Source organism: Crinia signifera, chromosome 19 (assembly GCF_055691185.1).
Source record: "Crinia signifera chromosome 19, ASM5569118v1, whole genome shotgun sequence".
NCBI classification, from domain to species: domain Eukaryota; kingdom Metazoa; phylum Chordata; class Amphibia; order Anura; family Myobatrachidae; genus Crinia; species Crinia signifera.
Genome location: NC_139226.1, coordinates 86,779,442 through 86,804,386, shown reverse-complemented (window position 1 = coordinate 86,804,386; position 24,945 = coordinate 86,779,442). Strand labels below are relative to the sequence as shown.

The 24,945-nt window shown below is 43.8% G+C and overlaps 1 protein-coding gene across 1 annotated transcript in view; it reads right to left on the bottom strand.

The window, feature by feature from the left end:
- Positions 1-10,758: 10,758 nt before the first annotated feature.
- The window catches only part of ST14 (ST14 transmembrane serine protease matriptase), a 32,618-nt gene continuing 18,431 nt past the window's right edge, over positions 10,759-24,945 (bottom strand). Inside the window, exons 5-19 of the mRNA XM_083162877.1 lie at positions 24,698-24,849; positions 22,159-22,194; positions 21,335-21,575; positions 20,852-20,991; positions 19,954-20,051; positions 19,438-19,547; positions 17,907-18,037; positions 16,953-17,057; positions 15,952-16,062; positions 15,449-15,562; positions 15,207-15,335; positions 13,511-13,697; positions 12,881-13,158; positions 12,420-12,556; positions 10,759-11,820 (exon numbers count right to left, since the gene is read on the bottom strand). Of these exons, the coding sequence (XP_083019003.1) occupies positions 11,659-11,820; positions 12,420-12,556; positions 12,881-13,158; positions 13,511-13,697; positions 15,207-15,335; positions 15,449-15,562; positions 15,952-16,062; positions 16,953-17,057; positions 17,907-18,037; positions 19,438-19,547; positions 19,954-20,051; positions 20,852-20,991; positions 21,335-21,575; positions 22,159-22,194; positions 24,698-24,849 (2,131 nt within the window). The 3' untranslated portion in view covers positions 10,759-11,658. The remainder of the gene's footprint in view (positions 11,821-12,419; positions 12,557-12,880; positions 13,159-13,510; positions 13,698-15,206; positions 15,336-15,448; positions 15,563-15,951; positions 16,063-16,952; positions 17,058-17,906; positions 18,038-19,437; positions 19,548-19,953; positions 20,052-20,851; positions 20,992-21,334; positions 21,576-22,158; positions 22,195-24,697; positions 24,850-24,945) is intronic.

Genomic DNA, 24,945 nt, shown 5'->3' with positions numbered 1-24,945 from the left:
CGGCGGCCCGTACGCAAGCGGGAATATCCGCACCAACCAGAATAAGGGCCCTTATCTGCTGCTCCCCCATCTACACAGGTTCTGCTGCTCACTCTCTCCTCACACGTCCATCCACTGCACCCCTCTCCTGGTTACTCCCTCCTTACATCCCCTCTATTTCTCTCTTCTCTGACACTCTCTCTCTCTCACCCCCTTATCTCTTCCCTCTTTCATCCCCTCTCTATTCCTGACACCATCTCTCACCCCCTTCTCTACTGGGCGCTTTCGCTATGTAAATGGCACCACAGGGGGACATTCTCTATGTAAATGGCACTACTGGGGGGCATTTTCTATGTAAATGGCACTACTGGGGGACATTCTCTATGTAAATGGCACTACTGGGGGGCATTCTCTATGTAAATAGCACTACTGGGGTGCATTTGCTATGTAAATGGCACTACTGAGGGGGAATTGGCTATGTAAATGGCACTACTGAGGGGCATTCCCTATGTAAATGTCACTACTGTGGGGCATTTGCTATGTAAATGGAACTACTGGGTGACATTCTGTGTGTAATAGCACTACTGGGGACTTTATGTATAAACAGCACTAAAATGTCATGGGAGTGTACAGTTAGTGACAATACGGCGTGTGGTGCATAGTGCAAGTGGCATTGCGGTATGTGGTGTAATGTATAAAGGGCATTATGGTAGAAGGGCGCCTGAAACTATTTTGGCTTGGGGGAGCAAAATTTATAGTTACGCCCATGATTTTGATCATAGTACAATCGCATTGCATGCAATATAGCGACATGCGATGCAAAGCAATTTTTAATTGTAAAAGCACCCAGGTGCTTTCAATGTTAAATGCACCCCCATTGGCAATGCCAGCCCCACTATCAATGCCAACCCGAAGCGTGGCAAGCGCAGCGGTACGCGTCCTCCGACCTTTTCATACCCCCACTATCCACGTCGGCGTGGAGTTGATTCGGTACTTATGTATTATCTGTGCTCCCATGTTAAATGCACCCCATTTATTCATACCCCTACTATCCAACTACGCATGGAGTTGATTTTATATAGTGTGGCGAGCCAGCGAGCCACCGTGCCCGAAGCGTGGCGAGCGCAGCGTGCCCCGCGAGGGGACGCGGTCTCATAAGAAAAACGGGAGCCCAGATATTACACAAGTACCGTTGATTCTAGATCTGGAATCAACTCCACGCCGACGTGGCGAGCCACCGAGCCCGAAAAGCGTGGAGAGCCGTGCGAGGGGACATGGATTACTTTACATGTATTCGGCGTCTGCTTGCTACGCTTCGGGCTCGTATTCCGCGTCCGCTCGCCACGCTTCAGGCTCGCTACACTATCTAAAATCAACTCCTCGCCGCCGTGGATAGTGGGGGTATGAAAAGGTCGGCGGACGCGTACCGCTGCGCTCGACACGCTTCGGGTTGGCGTTGATAGTGGGGGTGGCGTTGACAATGGGGGTGCATTTAACATTGTAAGCACCCATCAGGGTGCTTGTACAATTAAAAATCGCATTGCATGCCATTTGCTGCCATGCAATGCTATGCGATATTTCATTGCACAAGCACTCCTGTTAATTTAACATTAATATCGCATCACACAACACTAAGGGGCCCATTTATCAAACTATATTTGCGGCTAAAGCCGCAATTATTAAGCATCTCCTAAATGTATCAAAGGGGGACCGCAGCAAGGATCTCCGATCCCTGCTGCGATCCTCCCTGCAGCGCCGCCGGCCGCATCCCCCATAGGTTTCTATGGGGGGATGCAAAGCTGCCCGATGTATTAACATCGGGTAGCCCGGCATCGCACCCATGGGCTATCGCCATTCTGGGATGGCGATAGCCCTTTGAAGCCTATGGCTACACTTCGCACTGCCCAAGCAGGGCAGTGCAGTCAGAGAGGTCGGCGGGGGTCAGCGCATAACCACGCATGCACTGACCTCGCGGCTTCCGGGTTAGGGCTTCGCAGGGACGGGCTCCTATCGGAGCCCTGTCCCTGCGCCCTTAAAAATTATACATTGCCCCGATATGATCGCATTTTACAATGCGATCCTGGGCGGTAATATTCCACCCAGATCACATTGTAAAATGCGATCTTGATAAATGCGCCCCTTAGTATGGTGTGCGATGGGTGCCGTGCTAGGAAACAGGACTCAAGGCGCTTTACAGACATTAAAAATAGCAATAAACATACTGTAATACAAAGGGTTATCAGTACAAGGAACAGGCAACAATGGCAGTACAGATATACATCACACGTACAGATATGCACAAGACGCATTCTAATAAGGGACACGGACATGGGAAACATATTTACAGAGCTGTGCAGCACCCAGGCAGCCAATTCAGCGGCGCCACATGGTGATTGCACAGCCAGATAGGTAGCCAGTAACAGTACAGAGATTATATATATATAAAAATATATATACACATACATATACATATACATACATATACATATACATACATACACACTCACAGATACAAAGGCGGGTGGCACTCCAGAAATAAATACAGCAGTCAAGGGTGGTGGTGATCCAACGTTTCAAATGTTATTACAACATTTTTCATCACCCTGTGTTCATCATTAATGGTAAATAGACTATAGAGGCGTTTGCGGTGACTTTACCCAACACCACGACGAGCTGTGCACCGAATAATGACAAGTGGCAGCCACAGATAATGAAATACTGAAAGCTCCTTATGTGCAGACTTCAGTGCAGACCAAGGAAGAACAGTCACAGACACAAGCTGAAAGAAAAGTCTGAAAACAGGCAGGAATTTGTCTGCCAAGTGTGAGGAAATAGACAAGAAACTCGTTTTTTGACCTTGGAAATTTTTTTTATTTGACGTCAACATCTCAATACAGAAACTTCAAAAACTTCTTCTCTGGGGAATAAAATGACACTAAAATATGTTGATAAATTGCATTAGGTTAAGTATATATGTGTCTATTGGCCTGTGCGTCACTGACAATACACAGAATGAGGCTGCGTGACGCGTCCAGCATGACAATGATCTTTACAGAGAGGAGCTGAAAGCTTTTGTTGTAAACGACTTCAATGGATGAAAGATAAACAATGATTTTTACAACAATTTCTTCTGTTTGCAGAGTGCACCACATGTGACTGTGTTGCTCTGCGCATGTTCTGGATGCTCATGTGCATGTAACACAGGTTATACAACTGGCATGTAGGATCTAATGCTTGTGGCGTGTGAAGGAGACATGGGGCATGTGCAGTGGCGTAACTATATCATTTGCGCCCCCCCCCCGCCAAAAAATGTCGGCGCCCCCCCCTCCCCATACCCATACCTGACAGAGCCGCATCCAGTCTCCCTCAGCTCCGCTGCGCTGCTCCAGTCTCCGCTGCGCTGCTGCCCGGCCGCATCTGTGGTCACTGTCCCGTCACTCGCTCCCGGCGCCGGCTCCTGCTGATAATGAAAAGTGACTCTTAGAAAATGGCTGCCAAAACTGTCTGCAATACGGGGGCAGCCATTTTCTAAGTGTCACTTTTCATTATCAGCAGGAGCCGGCGCCGGGAGCGAGTGACGGGACAGTGACCGAAGATGCGGCCGGGCAGCAGCGCAGCGGGTAACTATAGCACCGCAGCCCCCCCCGGCGCCCATAGTTACTCTGCGCCTCCCCGCCATGGCGGGGGCTGCGGAGGCCTAGTTACGCCACTGGGCATGTGACCCTTTGACTTTAGGCTGCCCAGCTGGTGCTGTAGCACAATGTACATGAACGAATGGTTCTATCAGTAAGTTCGGCACAACCACCTGCAGTCACCTTAATAACTTTATCCACCACAGTACATCGGGATGGGTGACAGCTTACAAGCACAGAATAAATTAGGCCTTAATTTTATACCCTAGCCTGCATCCTAATCAGCCGATTGGATAATCAGTCTGGATCCAATGTATACAACTACAGGCGATGCAGAGACTGTACAAAGGAATATGGGACACTGTGCAGTGTAATGTAAATACAGTGTTCTACTGTGTGGTGTATTCTGCATAAGTGATACTACTGTGTGGTGTTTTGTGCATAAGTGGTACTACTGTGAAGTGTTATTTTAATTAGGGTACCACTATGCATTGTAATGTGAATACAGTGTACTACTGTGTGGTGTGATGTGCATAAGTGGTACTACTGTTTGGTCTATTGTGTATAAAAGGGTACTGCTGTGTGGTGTAATGTTAACACTACTATGGTGTAATGTAGCGCACTACTGTGTTGTGTATTGTGCATAAGTGGTACTACATGTGACATCACCACATAGCAGCAAAAAAAAAAAAAGGACTGTGCCCCAAAAACACTGTTGCTGCCCTGTAATTCTCCATTGAGTCAAGCAATGCAGTGCACCGACTTCCACTCCCCATGGAATCCTCACCCTCACATACAAAGCCCTCTCTAACTCCACTGCTCCCAACATCTCCAGCCTCATTTCCATCCACACTAGTCTTAAAAACAACCTTCGCTTCTCCTATACCTCGATTTTTCCCATGCTGCCTCCTTCAGTAGAATGAGCTCCCTCACTTTATTAGACTCTCCCTGACCTTGCAAAGCTTCAAATACGCACTGAAACCCCACCTGTTCATCAAAGCATACCCTTCCCCATAACAGAGGACCAAGGCCGCTCTCCCTACCTGCCACCTCATATCCTGGAAATCCCTGCTAACTGGTCCATTTCACCGGAAATCCTACCCAGGACATGACGAGGGTGAAACACAGGGAGGACCCGGGTGGTGGGGCAGTGTAAACTGGTATGGCGGGTCATTCGACCCGACTCCCGTTTTCACCAAAGGGGAGCGCAACTTTTGGACTGCAGCATCCTGCGGCCAGTATGGAGGTTGGGCAGAGGGCACACACAGCCTCTGCTGCTTTCTGCTGTACCGCGCAGACAGCAGCGGACCCGGGGTGGAGGTGAATGGATCCCTGCGTGCGGTATCCATTCACCTTGGGGGCTAGAGGGTGCATGGAGGCTGGAGGCAGCCCAGCAGCTTACCTTGGTGCTGGGCTTGCCCCCAGTGTGGAGGTCCCGGCACTTGGAGATGATGTCATCTCCAAGCACTGCACCCATGTGCAATGTAAACTGTGCCAACCCAGGTATATTGTAGGTCTCCAACGCGGTGTAAACGGGGAAAATCCTGGATCTGACCCAGATTGAAACCGTGTTCCAAATACCGGGTCGGATCTGGGATTTTGGTAAAAAAAGCGTTATAACTGACCTTTGTGATAGAAATTAAGAAATTAGACTAGAAGTTCAGAACTCACACCACAGGGAGCGATAAGATTGGTTACCTCTCAGGGGGAAAGAGACAGAAGTCAATGGGCTTCTGTACAGTAACACCACATCCAGGCAGTTAAATGTACTGTATGGCAACCCAGAGGCAGAACTATGATGCAGCAGGTACATTGCAAGCTATGAACTGTGATGCATCATCAAATAAAATAATCTGTAAAAGCGATGCAAAATATGTGGGCGCTATATAAATAACTGATAATAATATAAGATAAATACAAGCAGGGATACTTAATTTATTGCGTAGGGCTGGTGGTCCTGGGACAGAGCCTGCGGGATGAGATCAGCGTACGTTGGTTTCTCCAAAATACTTAAATGTGTAAGAAATGTGACACCCATCTAATAAAACTCTCCCAGACAAGGCAGAGATAACAGCAGGGATATGTGTTCTCTCATCCCAAAATGAATGTGAAAATATGACTGCCTGTTTTACATCTGCGTCATCGCCTCTGGCCACCGGCAGCGAGTTCCGTAAACACTTTACAGGCCCATTGTACTGGGCACTATCACTAAATGTTTGACGCACAATGACGTGACTTGGTAAATACATCCATGGAACTTGACAGCCTGTAAGTTTCTTTTCCCAGAAGCGATATGCATATAAATAAACTTGGCCATCCCCGAGGTTAGGATTCCATACTTGAAGCATGCCATAATTCCGGTTGGCGAAGCATCACAATTCGGGACCATTAAGATTCAGATCATAGGAACAATAAACGCTTCTTTAATTTTGCAATCGGAATCTGTCACATTCCTGAAATATCCCAGCTTCCCAGACACTGAGGTCTCCCCACTGCCAACACCAGGCTTATCTCAAGACAAGTCAGAGTACTATCGTCATACCGCGGGGCTGGATAGGGTTGCTCCGAAACTCACCTCCATCCACTTGAACCCTGGTAACTATCTGAAGGATGTTCTACAGGCAAAATCTATATGAAGAATATTCAGATTTACAGACATTAAAGGGGAAAACTCCTATTTGCACTAGAAATTTAAAGAATGGGAATCTTCTAATAAACAATTAAAAAATTTAAGATATCAAGGTAATAACTTTGAAATAGAGATGACAAAGTTTTGACTACAGTATTACAGTAGATCTAAGTTTGATGCTGCCTCTAGCGGTTCATTGTGCCAACGACTGTGGTTCCATGCCAAATAATTTGGGAGGAAGGAAATTAAATCTACAATCTTGCACTAATTATGTACAGGAGGCACTATTTAAAGCACCCTGTTATGTAAAATCTCTGTCAGTAGCCACCAACAGAACAGTCTAGAATTACCTCTCGCCAACTAAGGGTCCTCCTTAGAACCAAAGCTCTGAGCTCAGTGTCTGAGTGTTTACAAAGCGTGGGTCTCAGAGGTAGGAGAGCAGGTCCAGGGAGAATCACTAGGACATGGGGTCATTCTGAGATATTACAGGGGCAAGAGCATTTGAGGCCCTATGTAGGAAAACTTCTCTAAACAAACAACAGTTTTGGGGACTTCACAGAATTTCCAAGCGTCTTCTGCATTCATTCGCTCATTATTCCTACGTAGATACTGTTCATCAAATAGGCACTGAGAGATTCTGGGGCTGTAATGACCTATCCTCTGTCACAGCTGTTATTTAGCCATTAATAACCCCATGCAGTCAGTTTCTACTGTTTTCTGCCACCAAACGTCCCAGTAATGAGGATGCAGCATCACTGAGTGTGCGACCATACACCAGGCTCTGCACTAAGACATAGACAAAGCAGTACAAAAAAAAAAAAGAAGAATTCCGCAGGCCACGCCTCTGTTTTTGTCACTATAGGGGCACACCCAGCATAATCTGCTGGCATACCCCCAGTCTCCTGTGAATAGATGCACAAGTAGCTTGTGATAATTAAAATGATATGCAGCATGCCTATATTCTGAATGTACTTACAACTGTATCTGCATACAAAGTGTTATACTACACTGTTTTCCAGACAATAATTTGGTATGCAGATACCTCCTAACTGTCCCGATTACAGTTAGACAGTCCCACTAATTGAAGATAGTCCTTCTGGCCTGTCCCACCTACAGGTCGTAATGTCTCACAATCAGAGAAGGGGTTGTCAGGCTGGGAAAGTCGCGATCACTGAATGAATATCATGCCATCCATTCCAAACAAACAATTTGCAGGGTCTATGTACGAAGCCTCAGAGTTATTAACTGTAAAGAGATAATGTACCAACCAATCAGCTCTATGCTACAGGTTCTGTTTTAACATTGGGTTAGGAGCTGGTTGTTTGGAACTTTATCGATCTCCACAGCTGAGGACATAGACCCCAAAACATACAAAATGTAGAGTAGAAGCTGATTGGCTAGTGCTTTTTCTTTACAATTCCCTCCTAGAGATTCTCCACGGTTACATAACAGGTAAGCACAAATGCTTGACCAGCCATCAGTGGGTTTCCCCTCGCAGGAGGTCCTGAAGGCTGGTGAGAGTCAAAGCAGAAATTTCAGGACACAAGAAAACCCAATGATATCATTATTCACCACAATGACAAGATCAGATATTTTATAGAATAATTTATAAAATACAAAACAAACATTTTAAAAAGGTCTAAAAATTGTACATTTCCACAATACTAGCCGGCCGACCATACAAATTGTTTACATTTACCAGCCATCCCCTCACAAAGGGCACCTAGGGTCTGATAAACCGGATATATGTGATCTCATTACCAAACTGAAGTGGTTATACCAGTTTCTGTGGGGACCTCTGGTGGAGGATCAGCCAGATATTCCCAGAACATGGAAGACTATTGATTGGGAGGTTTTTAACACAATTGCGCTGCTAAGTGATATGTAAACTCTGAGTAGTGATTTCTTGACCAAAAATAACACTGGACTCGCTCTGTAGAATTATTATTTATATTTTATAAAAATATGAAAAAAAAGAAAACATATAATTAAACAGTACAATTTATATTAAAAGCACCTAAATAATATAAAAGCATAAATGACTCAATGTCAAACAAGTGTGTTTCCAAGGGTTAATTAGGCTCTCCAATAATGCAAACAATCAAATATGAGTGGTAATTTGTCCAGAATCTTTCTGTGTATTTTGATTAGAAATCACAAGTTTCCAGCCCGCAAATAGTGTTACTAATGCCAAGTAGCATGTATACGGAACATGCACTAGGTGTGAGGCAGTTCATCAAAGGTAACAATATTTAGTTGAATTTGTAGCAATACAGTTTCTCACCTACAGATAGTTGTAGCAGCGGGGAGCACAGTGGCGTAACTATAGCACCGCAGCCCCCGCGACCGCGGGGGGGCGCTATGCATGTGCGGGCGCCGGGGGCTGCAGTGCTATAGTTACGTTACACCCCGCCGCACCAACCCCCCCATCCCCAGTCTTTACCTGTGTTCAGTATGCGCTGGTCCCGGCTCCCTTCTTCTGCGGAGGACCACCACAAAATGGCCGCCCCCATATAGCACACAGTTCTCTGAAACTGTCTGCTGTATGGGGGCGGACATTTTGTGGTGGTCCTCATAGCAGAAGAAGGGAGCCGGGACAAGCGCGTACTGAACCTAGGTAAGACTTCGGGGGTTGGTGCGGCGGGCGGCGGCAGGCAGGCGGAGGGGTGGGTGAGTGACTGGGCGCCCTCCCTTTAACGGCGGAGGGGTGCCCAAAATGTAGTTACGCCGCTGGGGGAGCATAACTTAGTTGTAGCTCTACCCTGATGTGAGGTCTGTAAGGTGTAGACTCCTGGATCGGAGTTTCTCAGTTTCAAATGGAGCAAGATAATTTGCGCTTGTGACGCTGCAGCGGACAGCCCCAATGTGTTCCGGGGAAAAAGGCAGGCCAGTGATGGAAGTCTCTCTGCACCAGCCGGGGCAGGATGGATCAAACCGGCGCCGCTGTAGCTGGTAAGTGGCTGGCGGGCAGATGTACTGAGAGCGGCCACAAGATAAGCGGTGGCCGTTATCCAAGTAATATTTTACTACTATCGATGGCAGGGTGCAAAATCGCCATCAATGCCAACCATCGATGGCGTCTGCACCAATGGCCATCCCTACTCTGCAACAGCCAAAACCTTTACTACCCCTCATGCCCACATAACCCTATCACTGCCCTGCCACGTAACTTTCGCCAGTGGGACCTGCTCACCCTGTGTTGCCCACATTCCCCTATCCTGCTTTACCGCCCAGCCTCCTGCTCTCATGCATCCCACCCAGTAGGAGGAGACACTGACTCAGGGGCACCGTCCTGTTCTCCTCTGCTGCCACGCTGGACCCTCACCCACTGGCAGACGCTGAACAGTGTCCCCCACCCTCCTCTTTAGTCCCCCTTATGCCCATACACCCCTATCACTACCCAGCCTCCTGTTTACCTGTGTCATAACCTCCGCCAGCAGGGAGCCGCTGACTCAAAAACACCCTACTATACTATTGCACACACACACCCACAAATGTCACTGTACCCTCCACACTATCAATGTACATCTTACTCTGTAACCGCTTCTTAATTAAACAAAACAATACACACCCCCTTCCAAATCATATGCTCTCTATTTAACACATTTCACCTATAAGTTAAGTTGCAATACAGGGCATCTTTCATACAATACTAACCATATTTCTCACAATACAAAAGTTCACAAATGAAGGGGGCGCAGCCCCTTACGCCGGTGTGAAGAGTGCCCGTAGGGATTGCCGCCTCTATGTATGATACAGGTCAGTGGCATCGTTTTAGGAGGAAGCACCCAACTGCAGGGAGAATGTTGGGACCTTAATGGGTTAAGGGGATAACTTTTGCTTCTCTTTTTTTTTTTAAAGTCTGTTGACCCAAAATATATTAAGTTCTATTTTGATCTGGAAACTTATGCATGTTATCGCTATCATGGCACTGACGATTGGCTTTTCGTGGACTCCGCTTTGTGTGCATGAGGCACCCGACACATAAATCGCCAATACATGCTGGGTATTGGGGCTAATTGGATATCGAGAGTCTGTCCTACAGATGGACAGAGATCTTGCAAATTCCTGCTGTACAGTATGACTGGCGGCCATAGGTCGTCATTTTAGCTTGCCCCAGACATACTCAAATAAATATATGGCGGTATGGGCGGCCCTATCAGTAATCATTACTGGAGCAGTACGATGATGTGTACTGTATAGGCTCCACCCCTGAACATAAGACATAATGAGGAGGCTGGGACTGCGGTACAGTCTGGGTAGCTCTACAGGTACTAAGATGTTATAGCTCCTCCCCCCCCCCTCTAGTATCGGTCCCAACAGTAACAAATCAGTTGGTGTACCTGGCACATGAGGGCATCCCAGCTGTCAAGGAACTACATTTCCCAGCATGCCCTACCATCAAAAGTTAAGGCTGCCCTAGCGACCGAAAACATTGTTCAGCAAGGTCCAAGTAACAATCCAATAAAGACATCCAGACCGTCCCGGCCTGTCGGGCGGCCATCTTGGACAAAAATCTTCAACAAATCTCTTTTATTTATAAACATGAAGAAAATAAAAACAGAAATGAACATTGATGGCTCGAGACAATGATGCAACAACGGAAATGTACAACACGCGCATTGCACTACATTAACCACATCAACTCTAGATGTCATAGATAAAGTATTTTTGTTTGTTTTTTAATTAAAAATTTACATTTGACTATGACACATAGTATAAAATATAATATATACATTATTATTAGGCAGTCGCCAAACTTGGGTATGGGTCTAAAAAGGAGTGTATTACAATCACAATGACAAGAAAATTTACCAGCTAAAAGCCAGAGATGAAGTGGTTAATTAAAAATACATAAAAAAAAAAAAATAATATGTAAAATGTATTAATGCTACACATCCAAAACACAGGACATTTGTTATATTGACTCAAAAAAAAAAAAAAAAGAACAATGAGGATTTCTGTAGGTGCGACGTGACTTTCCATCGTTTCAATCGCCTCGACACTGGCCGCCATTTTGCATATTCCCAGTAAGTAATCTCCACGTCCCCTTATGCTCCACACGGTAGTGGTTGGGAGGATCAGTCTACCAATACGATCTCAGCAGCGTAGGAATGTCAGCCATTCCCTCCATTCACAAAGTTCCAAACTACTGGTTTTCCACCAGTAAATGTATTATTACTGTTCACGTAAAAGTGGCTCATCAGCGGAATATTGCAGTAGTCCAACATGGCAGCGTGGGGAGACCAAGTAACAAACCGCTTGAGAGTTCACAGTCTGCTATTACTGCCATTAAATGGATGAAGTATTTTCAACAGTCTCAAATCACAGGATGATCAGAGTAAAAAAACTCATAAAAACTTATTAAAAAATAATCCAAAGTATATAAGGTCTATAAAAAAGTTGACCAAAACCTTGTTACAAACCAGTCTTCTCTTTTATCCAGTCCCTCATTGCCGAGACCTTTGTGTAAACGCCGGGCTTGTTCCTCCGAGCACACCCCTCCCCCCAGCTGACGACACCAGCTAGGTACACCTTCCCGTTAGTCTCCACGCTGGATAGAGGCCCCCCGGAGTCGCCCTACAAGTGCACAAGACACAAACGGTACATTACATAGGTTCTCAAAGAGGTAGAGGTTTGTGGGGTGTGTTGACAAAAAGGTCTACGGTGCCTAGGTAGACAGTCAATAGGTCAACACCAAAAAGTCAACATGAGCTTTCAGGAAAGGAAACATGACCATCGTTGCGGACTCCGATTGGGAACGGTAAAGTATGAAAAAAAGTGGAAAAGAAAAGTGAAGAAAAAACCTCATGTCAACCCTGTATATATGTCGACCTTTTGGTTAATGCCAACTTATCAACCGGATACAGCCTTATTTACCAGCGGGATAGGCCGTCTACTCATACTGTACCTTGGGCAGTACATTAAAGCCTGGATTTCTGATGTTCTATACCAGTGGTGTCAAACTCATGGCCCTCCAGCTCTTGTGAAACTACACGTCCCAGCATGCCCTGCCACAGATTTTATATAATGGATTGCTAAAACTGTGGCAGGACATGCTGGGACGTGTAGTTCCACAACAGCTGGAGAGTCATGCGTTTTGACACCACTGTTCTTTACCTTGTCCTCATTCTGTGTTACTAAAAGTAAAATAGCCCAGTAATAAAGTGCAAGCTCACCTGGCAAGCATCGATACCCCCACTGACATATCCAGCACAGATCATGCGCTGAGTCAGCTGGCCATCTAGAAGTATATTGCACTCCGTCTGATTAATAATCCGGATTTCGGCTTTCTGCAATACGGTGGCTCCGGAACCTGCAGGTAAACGAGCACAGGATTGAATGCGCATCGAATATGATCAATGCAATTGTCCCTTATTCCCAATAACAATAGCCATGTAATGATCACCTTTGATAAAGCCAGTTGACATGTCAAGGTTTGCTAAAGTGCTGATATTTGGCTAATTGAAATAAATAACTAAATGCATTGTCTAACACAGATCCCATTATATTTGGTCCAAAGTCTTTCTAATCCCTCAACGTTAATAAATTTAGTATAATTATATTAATCTCCTTATCAGCTCTCTCCCCCTCCCCCCTACAAAATGCACCCCTCTGGTGCCCCTTGGAGAATCCTCACCTCCTTCCGTCAAGGCGCCCCATCCCGTCACCCATATGGATTTCCCCTCTGGGAAGACGTGGGTACTCTCAGGGATGCAGATAGGTTGAATAAAATCTGTATACGACACGGGAGACTCCAGCTCCAACATTGCAATATCATTGTCATAGGTGTAGTCGTTAAATCCTTTGTTAGCCTCAATCCTCTTTATCTTCTTCTGTACGACGTCCTTGCTGGTGGTCTTCGTGCCCTGGTCGTGCAGTCCCAGATAGGCAGTCCATACACTTGGGTCAGAGTATCTGCAGGGAAACACGGCGTATAAGCAAAGAAACCTGGAATTTCTAGGATTTAAGACAGGGATGAGGAACATTTGGCCCTCCAGCTGTTGTTGAACTACACAATCCAACACGGATTCATTTGTTGCGTGATATTTGAGCATCTGTCTGAACTGCGGCCGTGGCTTCATCTATGACTTAATCTGTACAGGTTGAAAAAGTTGCAAACTCTAATGGAGCAGCTCAGACATGCCAGGCGTACACAATTGTAGAGGGCAGTGTATGCATATACAGCTTGTTCTTCCCTTATTAAATGGTCTCTAACATTATTTAATAAAATACAGAGAGAGAGACAGAAAATAAATGGGTCCTGTACCGCATTCCCGGGGCGTCCTGGAAACAATGTGCGGCGCATAGTAAGATCGTTGGGGAGACCAGGGATGCTCCGCATGTATGTCCGTCCTTTGCCGTTTGCAGACTGACCTGCCAGGGCCACTCCCCAATATCTGCATTCACACCACCCACAATACGGGTTTTCCGGCTGTAAGGGCGCTTCCCACAATCTTAGAGAAAGAAGAGAAACAACATTTATATTATATAAGAGGACAACACTAGGTGGGTTTATTTACTTCCAGTGCAGTTTTTTCCTGACATTTTCAAGGGAAATGCTTTTTCAAGCAAATACACAGGTACTAAAAACCATGGGCCTTTTAAATTGCATGCATAAACACGATTGGAAGTGCTGACTTTTAGATAGAATTCAATACTTAAACCAATAATAAACTTCTAGATTTGTTTACATTTTTATTTCGGGTCTGGGGGTATCCTTACCTCTCTCCTATGGAGGACAAGTCTGTACAAGAAGCTCTTAAAACCTTATCAAAAGCCAATTGCTCTGGTGGTTTATGTCCCCTATCCTTCCTTTATATATCACATGGCCCTCAAATGATACATTAAGCAGGTTGGGTAGCATACTTTGTTGGGTTTCACTCTCTGCTCCATCATTGATACTTTTGGGTTTCTCGGTGTCAAGGTTTAACCCATTGCACCCTGACTTGTATAAGCTTACAGCAGATAATATGTGGATTTACCTCCCTGGGTCAACAGCAGGAGAATTTTCATATTAATTTTCAATATAATGAGACCCCCTCCACATTTGTTTAGTAATAGCCCCTGGTTAGCTTGTGGGCGTTGGGGGTGTGCACCTGGGCCAGTCCCTATTGAAATGTCTCTCCCAAAATGGCCACTGCCTCAGAGGTGACCATTGTTAGGGATGCTGGAAGAGACATTTATATTGGAGGCAAGTGCGACAGACCTGCAGTAGCGGTGGCTGAAGCGGGGACAACAAGCAGCTCTGCGGGCAAGGAGGTATTCCCTGACAATGACCAGGTACCAAGAGGGTGGGGAACGGCGGGACAAGTAATTTTTTATCTTATTTTTTTTGGAGGAGGGGCTCCTATTATATAGTTACGCCACTGCCAGTTATATCCTCTGGTCCACTTAAATACAATGGTTCTGTGTTTGGGCTCTAGCCATTACAGATCTTCTGTTTACGGCAGGCATGCCTAAACTATGGCTCTCCAGCTGTTGTGAAACTACAAGTCTCATCAGGTCTTGCCACAGTTTTGCTCTTAGGGAGTGCTAAAACTTTGGCAAGGCATGCTGGGATGTGTAGTTTCACAACAGCTGGAAGGCCACAGTTTGGACATGCCTAGTTTACGGGGATCTAAATACACGTTTTAGGACGGATCTAGCCTATTTCTGTATGTACATATCATTTTGATGTATGTATATATTTATTACAAACTTTTTTTTTTCTGGACTGTCGGGTTTATTTATGATGTATTGCTAGGTTTGTTTCACTTCCTTGTGTAATACCGATTGTCATTGTGTATTCATCATTGCCCCCATGTGGTCATTTCATGTAGTTAGCTTTATAGTATATCATTTCTGTTATTTGACACCTTTTTGTATTTTTTTTTTTTTTTTGTAGTCGAAAAAGGAAAATTAAAAATATCACAGCCCTACAATGGTGCATCAGTATAGAATGGAGAAGAGTAACGACTTCTTACCGCATAAAGCTGGGTTCTCGTCTGAGCCGTCTGAGCAGTCGTTCACCCCGTCGCACTGTGGGTTCAGCTTGGTGATGCACTGCCCGTTTTTACACTTGTACGTATAGTCTGTGCAACTGATGACAACAGCTGCAACAAAAAAGGGGCATGCATTTATATATAATCCCTCTGTAAAATAACAGGCCTGGCTGCAAATGAAAGAATTACATTAATTATAATATCAATAAATTCTAGTCCCTCACCTTCGCTACACTGCGACTCATCCGTCCCGTCACCGCAGTTATCGGTCTTGTCACACTTCTGGGCCTCCGGGAAACATTTACCATTTCTACACTTTAAATACTTGTCCGGGCACTCTGGGAAATAGACGGGATAAAGATCACAATACAGGGGGTTATTCTGGTTTACTCCTACTGGCAAATTCCTTTTTAGATGGACAAAACTATGTGCACTGCAGGTGGGGTAGATGTTACTTGTGCAGAGAGAGTTATATTTGGGTGGGGTTTTACTTCAAAGTGAGATCTATATTGTAGTGTAAAAATAAAGCAGTCAGTATTTACCCTGCACAGAAAAAAATAAATCAACCAAATCTAAATCTCTCGGCACATTACATCTGCCCCCCTACAGTGCACATGGTTTTGTCCATCTAAGAAGGAATTTGCGAGAAGGAGTAAACCAGAATAACCCACACAGTGAGGACCACACAGCGACAGTCAGCACAGTTATTGGATTCACTGATACTTACTACAGTCCAACTCGTCTGTGCCGTCACCACAGTCATTGACCCCATCGCACAGGAAGAAGCGGGGCTTGCAGTACTGACTGGTCTTACAACGGAACTGGAGGGCGGAGCAGGCTGGAAGAAGGTGGAAAAAGATTTTATTTTTAGTACATCACAATGTATCCGTATCCAAGGGATTTTGTTTCAACTGCCCAATAAAAATATCAGCAAAACATCAGGAAAAAAAATAAAAACATTTTTTGTACCCAGTAATATTTCACCGATAATTGGATAGCCCCTTAATCTTCAGACACTTTTAAGCAATAGAAAAAAAACAACAAGTTGTCCACTAGGGACTTAACAGGCTTAATAGGGGTTAATTCCCAGCTGCTGTGTGGGGTGGGATAGTCAGGCCCACTAGAAAGAGGAAAAAGCAATATAATAACCCTGTGCTACTTTGAGGAGAAATAAAATCTATTTACCACCATGGGATAAAAACATGTAAACATTTATTCATAGATACCTCTGAAAAAACAAGGTACTCTTGTATTAATAATAAAACTAAAAACAAATAATAATTATAAAAATAGTTGATTAGCAGCATGTAAATGGCACTTTCTTTAGAAATATATACCGTGTTTGGATTACCAGTCTCTCTGGGAATAGACAATTTTGGATAATGTCCAAGTCCCGTTCCTATAGTGACCTCCAATTGTATAAGGGATATGACCCCAGGCACCGGAGCGCCCCAGGCGAGGGGGGGATGGGGGCGCCCCAGTGCCCACCCGCAACCCTTGGTGGTAAATAGATTTTATTTCTCCTCAAAAGTAGCGCAGGGTTATTATATCGCTTTTAAGCAATTAACTGTTTGTCGACATGTTAAATGTCGGCATTATAAACATGATGGCAGTTTAACCATGTTGACATTTTCACAGTTGACAATATTTATACGGTCGACATTCAGAACTTGATGACACAGCCTGAATGCGATGTTGCATATCACATGGTATATAGTATATACTCACTGCAAGTGACCTCATCGCTGGAATCTCCACAGTCATTCCACCCATCGCACCGACGGGCAGGGTCTAAACAGCGCCCATTCTTGCAGGTGAACTGGTCAGGACAGGCTGTGGAAAACAGAATAATTAAGGATCACACTAGTTCCAAAGTATATTTTGTCTATGAAAATAACCTCCAGAATGAAACAGTGCTCTAATGCCGCATTGCAGGATCCACCCCATAATAACCCAGCCTACACATAGGTGTACCATCCCCACCCATGTGCCCCATGCCTCATGGGAACAGCATTCCAAGAGGGGAAAAAAAATGGAGACTAGTGGGGAGATGCATCAAGCCATATAATTTGAAGGAGTGGGACCTGCAGGGAAGTTTCAGAAAAAACAACGGACGAGTCATGCAAAAGCACAGGGGTCACTACCTCTTTCAGACCGTATGTTGAAAAAGGTCCCAACCAAAATGTCCGCCACCTCAGAATAGAGAGACTTATGAACGACAGCCATTTTGGAAGGGACACTTATTAGACATGCTGGTGTGAAAAGAGGTGTTAGAAGTGCAGCAACATGAAACAATCCCTGACTACGAGCATGTAGCAATTGTAAGCAGCATTATGATGTAAGCCATAGTATTGAGCCAGGGGCATAACTGTGGGGAATAATAGGGTGCAAGGTGTGTTAGTGTAATGTAGTGTTTCCTACTCCCCTTTTTTCGGAGGCATAAATACTTTTTTTTTTTTGGTGTTCGCAGTGGGAGCCAAATGGTCTAGGACTAAACCTGACCATAGCAACCAATCATCTTTGAGGTGGCATTTTACATTTCATATAGGTTAGTGCCGATTGGTGGATATCTCCCCTATTTACACTGCTTTATAAAGCACACCCTAAGTTCTCTGCACATGCTGGACATATATTGTTGAAAGCAGATGGGCTTATTTGCTTAGAAATACGCGCTATACTCACGGTTCTTCGGCTCGTAAGACAGGTATCTTGCGGTGAAGCCCGTATCCGTGTAGGACTGGTCAGAGCGGAACTTTACTACAATTTTGCTACTGTTGTTAGAAACAACAAATGGAGCTCGTTCCCCGCAGTACCTGTGAAACAGAAGGTGCCAGGATGAAGAATCCCTTCTTTTATTTGGGAAAAATCGATTATACACCCACATATAAACAGGAAGAATCAGTGAGCTGATCAGCAGCGGGCTTTTGGGGGACTTGCTGGGGTGAAAATGTGAGAGCTAGCACATAAGAAAGAAAAAAATGCCTCTGTTTGGTGCACCTAGAGAGTTTCTAAAATGTAACTTTTATTTAATATTTTTTTTTTAAAAAACTGCGAAATATAAAACAAAACAATGACATATAAAATCCTCACACCGTGGGGCCCCAGGGTATGTCTCCCTTTAGTATGGTAGTTAGCTGATAAGTGTGTGTTTTTAGAACTGCTGTCTTAACCCTATAGGTATATGGCAGTGTTGACACAGTATGTCAGCATTTTTGATCCAGAAATAAGCTCTGAAGCTCTCTCTGCGAAGTGTACGCAGACCAAACACATTGTGTGTGTGCGCGAACCAGCCTCCCCCTCCCTCATGAAAATGTTGAAATTTGAAACGGTTTAGCTTAAACCTAATGAGCGGTCTCGGTTCTGGTAACATACCCGTCTCAGCCTGAAGACTCTATGTCTCACCGTGGCACACGGCGTCCAGCTTACAGCACCTTCAGGCAGACGGAGTAGTGAGAGTGCAGCAGTGTACCTTAACCACTGTCACTCATAGCAGATAAGCTGCGGCGGCTTGTGTGTATTGCTGTTTTCCCTGCCGAATACTGAGCAATCCAGGCTCACGGCATCACACGGAAATAAAACAGCATTTATATCACTCCCGCCGCTAATTATTATGTTATCCATACCCATATCTGCTAATTAAATTATTTCTGGATCAGAGATGCCGACATACTGTGTCAACACTGCCATATACCTATAGGGTTGAGACAGCAGTTCTAAAAACACACACTTATCAGCTAACTACCATACTAAGGGGAGACATACCCTGGGGCCCCACGGTGTGAGCATTCTATATGTCATTGTTTTGTTTCATGTGTATATTTGTTTTATATTTCGCATTTTTAAAAAAAATTATTGAATAAAAGTTACATTTTAGAAACTCTCTAGGTGCACCACACAGAGACATTCTTTTCTTTCTTATGTACCAGTAACCCTGTGTCCTGTGGTAGCACACCCCTTATCAGATGTATGTCAAGCTGAATCAGATCTATTTAGGAGGGGTCCACCATAAAATTTACCTCAGATATTTTCTGTGCAACTAGTCACCCCCCAAAAAATTCTCCATCAATGTGAGAGCTAGTTAACTACAGTATAATGGTAATTATTTTCTATGTGATTAGTAAAGCTGTTCTGTGCACGGTGACATCCGCCCCCTTCTCTCCCCCCTTGTCCATTACATTGGCTAAGAACCACAAAGAGAACAAATTAATCTGACCTTTGATTATTGATTTCCACGTAATCATTGGGGCAACTGGTGATGGGGACTCCAGGCTCAAGAAGGTAGAACATGAGGAACTGGATTTTCACAAACATATTCCCAGGAACCTGCAAAAAGCCACAAAACAATAAAATATCACAGAGCTCAGCTTTGGAGAAAAATTTTCAAAGCTGGAAGAGTGAAATAAAAATATTTGGGGAACTCCATGACCCAGTGCTAACATGCAAATCCTTGTATGTAATAGTAACCACACGTGAGGTATATATGTGTTGGGAATTTACAGCATATAGTAAATGTTTATGTCCCTTAGCACATCAGAACCACCACCAGTGGCTATAGCGGTGAATCGCTAACCTGCCAGTTACTGGCACATGGGATTGGAAGGGTGGCACTAATGGGGTGAGCGGGTTACAGGCTGGCTGCATGAACACAAAAATACGTTAAAAAAAAATTGGGACAGGGACTGCAGTCAGCACCTGTAAAAATTAATTATAAATACAAAATATACTGTACCTGTATGTCCCATGTGCACTCTCTGTTTGGTGGATAGTGAGCTGGGTAGAAGGGGGTGCTGAATACTCCAGTGGCATCTCTCAGGGATCCCCCGCAGACTGAAATGAAGGCAGAGGTCAGAGCTGGATCCAACCACATCTACTGTACGTCACCTTCCCAAAGCCTCATCACAGTTACTACAACATGCCCCCAACAAGAGCCAATCTTAATCCCAAAATATGAGGGACTTACAAACTACCCACATAAAGTGTATCCTCTTATTAATAGTGTACAACTCACAAGTAATAATAATAATAATAATATTCTCATCAGCATCACTGAAATAGAATATAAAAACCTGCCTAAAATATAATGTCCACTGTATTATTTGAATTATTAATTTTTGTTATAGCGCATTGTTCGAGTACTGGGGAGTATTAGAACTCCCGGCATGCATGCATCAATAAAACTGCTGTGATTCGCTTAAGGTCTAGGTATCATCTGAAGGTCTCCACCCCCAATCCCCTGGCAACATGAAAGCGATTAGACAAGATGCTGCATGCATTACCACCCATTGGGGGGATACGGTTTCTGCTAATAATGTGGGAGGGAATACAGTTATTCTTTGTGGTCTCTGATATCTGGATGTTGCCACTAAATTTAAATAAAAAAAATAATTGGGAGGGGCGATATGCTGCTATGTCTTTAATTCTATTGAAGGACACAGACCAGAAACTTCTCAGACCCATGGAAATGATAACGGCACAGTAAATGTGTCTGTGGGTTCATTTACATATATTATGAACATTCTGACCAATAAGCTTCCACGGTCCACTGACTGGATGGCTCATCCATATAAGCTAGAGACTTTCCAGGTTCTTCTTATATAGGGTATAAAAAAAATAATAATAATTCTTACGTGTGGTCTTTTGGATCTGTTTGAAATCAGCCATAAACCCGGGATGCTTTCCAATGTTGTCCGTGACCAGAGTGACCAACATAACGTTTTGAGAGGAGACAAAGGTCAGGTTGTAGGAAGGGGGGTAACTGCCGCATAGCCTGGATAAGGGAAACAGCGGAGGATGAGGGGTCTCCCATTGATATAGGTTCTTATAATCCACTTTTCCAAGTGCTCCCACTATAGTGTTCATTCTAGCACCCCGCACCAATCATTCTGTGCAGTTCCTCTTTCCTGCCTGGGGTATCACTCTCTGCTGTGGGTGCTTCTAGCACACTCTTGTCTATACCTCGGCACTGAGATACAGTCCAGACTGTGCTAGAAGCATCACAGCAGATCACGAGACCCCAGGCAGAAAAGAGGAACTGCATGGGATTTGAACGGTGCAGGGTGTAGAAATGAGCGCTATTGTACTACTATATAATTGGAGTCTGCAATACCCACTTCACCATGATGCGAGGCTCCACCGCTGTCAGCGAGTCGTACACAGTTACGTAGTCTCCGTTGGGTATTTTGCAGGACTCCATCTTGAAAGTTTTGAAATGAAGCAGTATCATGTGACCAGCATCTGCCCGGAGTGACCACCGGCATCTAGCGTTGACTGGGTACGGTGAGTTGGGGAATCCAGGCGTGGAAAATGAGGTAATTGCTCCAGCGCTGGCATGCAGGTCAAAACTGCAGTGATCTATGCGGAAATTAGACAAAAAATAAAAAATCAGAAATGCATTTTTATACTTATCCCCCTGATTGGGTCCTCCGTTCGCCTCACCCTCATTTCCAGTCAGTGGCTTATGCTGGTTCTTCCCAGCATATGCTGCTGTGTGCCTGGCTACAGAGGTAATCTGCTGACTCTGCCTAGGAAATTATGATTTTCCTGTGCTCAGAGTATGCTCCGAAGCACCTCTGCTCGCTACAGTATGTGCCCTGTGACTGTGGTTGCCATAGTAGTCACATCATGACAGTGTTCTGAATTTTAAGCAAATAGTATGAGTCTAAAAAAAAAAAAAAACACACCAAGGAACCTATCCCAGCAATAAAAATAGAATAAATAACGGGACTGATACTTTAAAGATTTTGTGCGGGCATAAAAATGGGGCACTGGCCCTAGTCTGCAGAAGTAGTTTCAGTAAAATAAAAAAGTTATAAACAGAACACTAATTTAATGGCAACAACTTCCACTCCTTTACCCATAAACAGCAATGGTGCCAAGTAAAACGAACGTCTAAGGTAATATCAGTAAAAGTATACAAAAACATTAAAATACTCACTGTTGCGGAAACTCCTCGCTGTATTCACTTCCACAGCTGGAAAAACAAATGAAATGGTCAACTTATTTTCTGTATCAGAAATTCTATTGCCCACAGTGTGATCATATTCATTACCATAACCTTTATGGTATAAAAAAGGGTCAACAGTCATAGGTCAACATGCACATGGTCGCCACAAGCAAAAGGTCATGAAAAGGTCAATGTGAGTTTTTCAAAGTTTTGGGGGATGTCAGCGACAACACCTGAGCATGCGGACTTGCCATGCTGCGTTATGAATAAGTCCACAAAAACCCATGTCGACCTTTTTCATGTGTTAACCATTTCATAGCGGCGGTGGTAGCACGGTGGGCGTCAGCTACGAATACTCAGGCCCAACATTCAGTAAAATGTTCTAATGACCACTGCACATGCACTGCACCGAGGATATTAAGTTATGCAGTACAACAGGTCATCTAAAATTAATCTCAGCCGTGTTATATTATAATATAATTGTCCAGTATTTAAACAAGTTTAAAGGCTGAGTGGGCAGTTGGAATAAATTAATGCATTTGTTACTGTGTGCAAAAGTGATCAGATATTGACTGTTCTACAAACAAAAAGAGCTCTCCATTAGAATTCACAAAAGTGTGGTATATAGGAGAATAAATCTTATATTAATAACATTACTTTGGGGTGAGAAGCACAAACTCCCATACCAGTCCTGGCCAACAGGTGGTGAGCAAGGCCCATTTCCTCTGCTTGGGGTATGACATTGCCTACCAAGGTTGAATAATGTTAATGTATAATTCACATATTGTATAACCTTGGGGAATTTTGCCATTTTACAAAAAGTGATCCTAAAAATGCCCCATGGAAATTCTGGGGGATATATATATATAGATATATATATATATATATATATATATATATATATATATATATATATATATATATATATATATATATATATATATATATATATATATATATATATATATATATATATATATATATATATCAAGAAGAAGCTCTAGGACACTGGCGCATTAGATTACCCTATGTAGAAGGTGTTAAATAAAACCTAATAGATTTCAGAGATCTAACTGTAAAATCTTTAGGGTGGCTGGCCAATTCTCTGGGTGCCGGCTTGGTGAACCGGAGGGGTTTTAGATGGAGAGTATGGGGAGAATCAAGGCGCCTTACAGTAGACTAATATTTCTCAACATCAAGTATGGACGTATATGCAAAAATATACTATAAAAATGTATTTATTAAACCAAAGTAAAAGAATATGAATATAAAACAAAAGATTTTTTTGGATACACTTAATTCATACAATGCACAGAAACAAACACATGACACTTGTACAATGGGTTGGGATGGGCAGTGGGGATGGGAAAGGTAAAATGGAGATGACACGAGAGTGGGAGGTAAAATGGCAAAAATGGTATTAAAACAGTATGAACATATAAGAACAATAGGTCTATCCCCTTTGTTTAAAAAGTATGGTTAGTACTTAGCTGGATATGGGGTAAGTGAAAAAAAGTTCAAAGTCTTTTTCGTGGTTGAAGACCTGGAGGTAGTGCTGCAGTCTCTTGGCTCAGTGGCAGAAAGGATTGGAGGGTAGTCCCGACGCGTTTCGCCCACTTAAGGACTTCTTCAAGGGGAGCTTGAAGAAGTCCTTAAGTGGACGAAACGCGTCGGGACTACCCTCCAATCCTTTCTGCCACTGAGCCAAGAGACTGCAGCACTACCTCCAGGTCTTCAACCACGAAAAAGACTTTGAACTTTTTTTCACTTACCCCATATCCAGCTAAGTACTAACCATACTTTTTAAACAAAGGGGATAGACCTATTGTTCTTATATGTTCATACTGTTTTAATACCATTTTTGCCATTTTACCTCCCACTCTCGTGTCATCTCCATTTTACCTTTCCCATCCCCACTGCCCATCCCAACCCATTGTACAAGTGTCATGTGTTTGTTTCTGTGCATTGTATGAATTAAGTGTATCCAAAAAAATCTTTTGTTTTATATTCATATTCTTTTACTTTGGTTTAATAAATACATTTTTATAGTATATTTTTGCATATACGTCCATACTTGATGTTGAGAAATATTAGTCTACTGTAAGGCACCTTGATTCTCCCCATACTCTCCATATATATATATATATATATATATATATATATATATATATATATGTTAATATACCAACCAATCAGCTCCTGTTATTTTTCAAACACAGCTAGTCTAGTGACAGTTAGGAGCAGAATAGTTGGTACTTTAATCGCTCGTCAAGGATTGGTACAACCCCAATACCCCGAAGGGTACAGAACATTTAGGATTACTATGCAAAAGATTCAGCATTAAAAGTAGCAGATTAAGATGCTCATGGCACGGCCTAATAGCAATGTCTGCGAATCACCAAAACAGGCTAGTTGGCACAATTGAAGGATAGGTGTATGTGGACGCATCTGTAATTAGACTTATTACATTTTTGCAATATAAAAATTCTAAGCGGTAAATGGTCACATGAACAATGAGAATCCGGCTTACGATAGGCCACGAAGGAGCTGACAGCCAGGGTGGACTGTCGCCGCAGTATGGTTGTCTGCACTTTCAGATTAGACATGGCTTTATCCAGGGCGGACTCCCGGTATGCCGGAACAGAGAACTCCGACCAGTAATAGCTGATCACGCTGCCCTCACTGTAGAATGAAGAAAGACAGATTGCAGAACATATCAGAGCCCGGAGAAGATTCCACGGAACAGAGCATATATTCATCCTACTATATATGATGCGC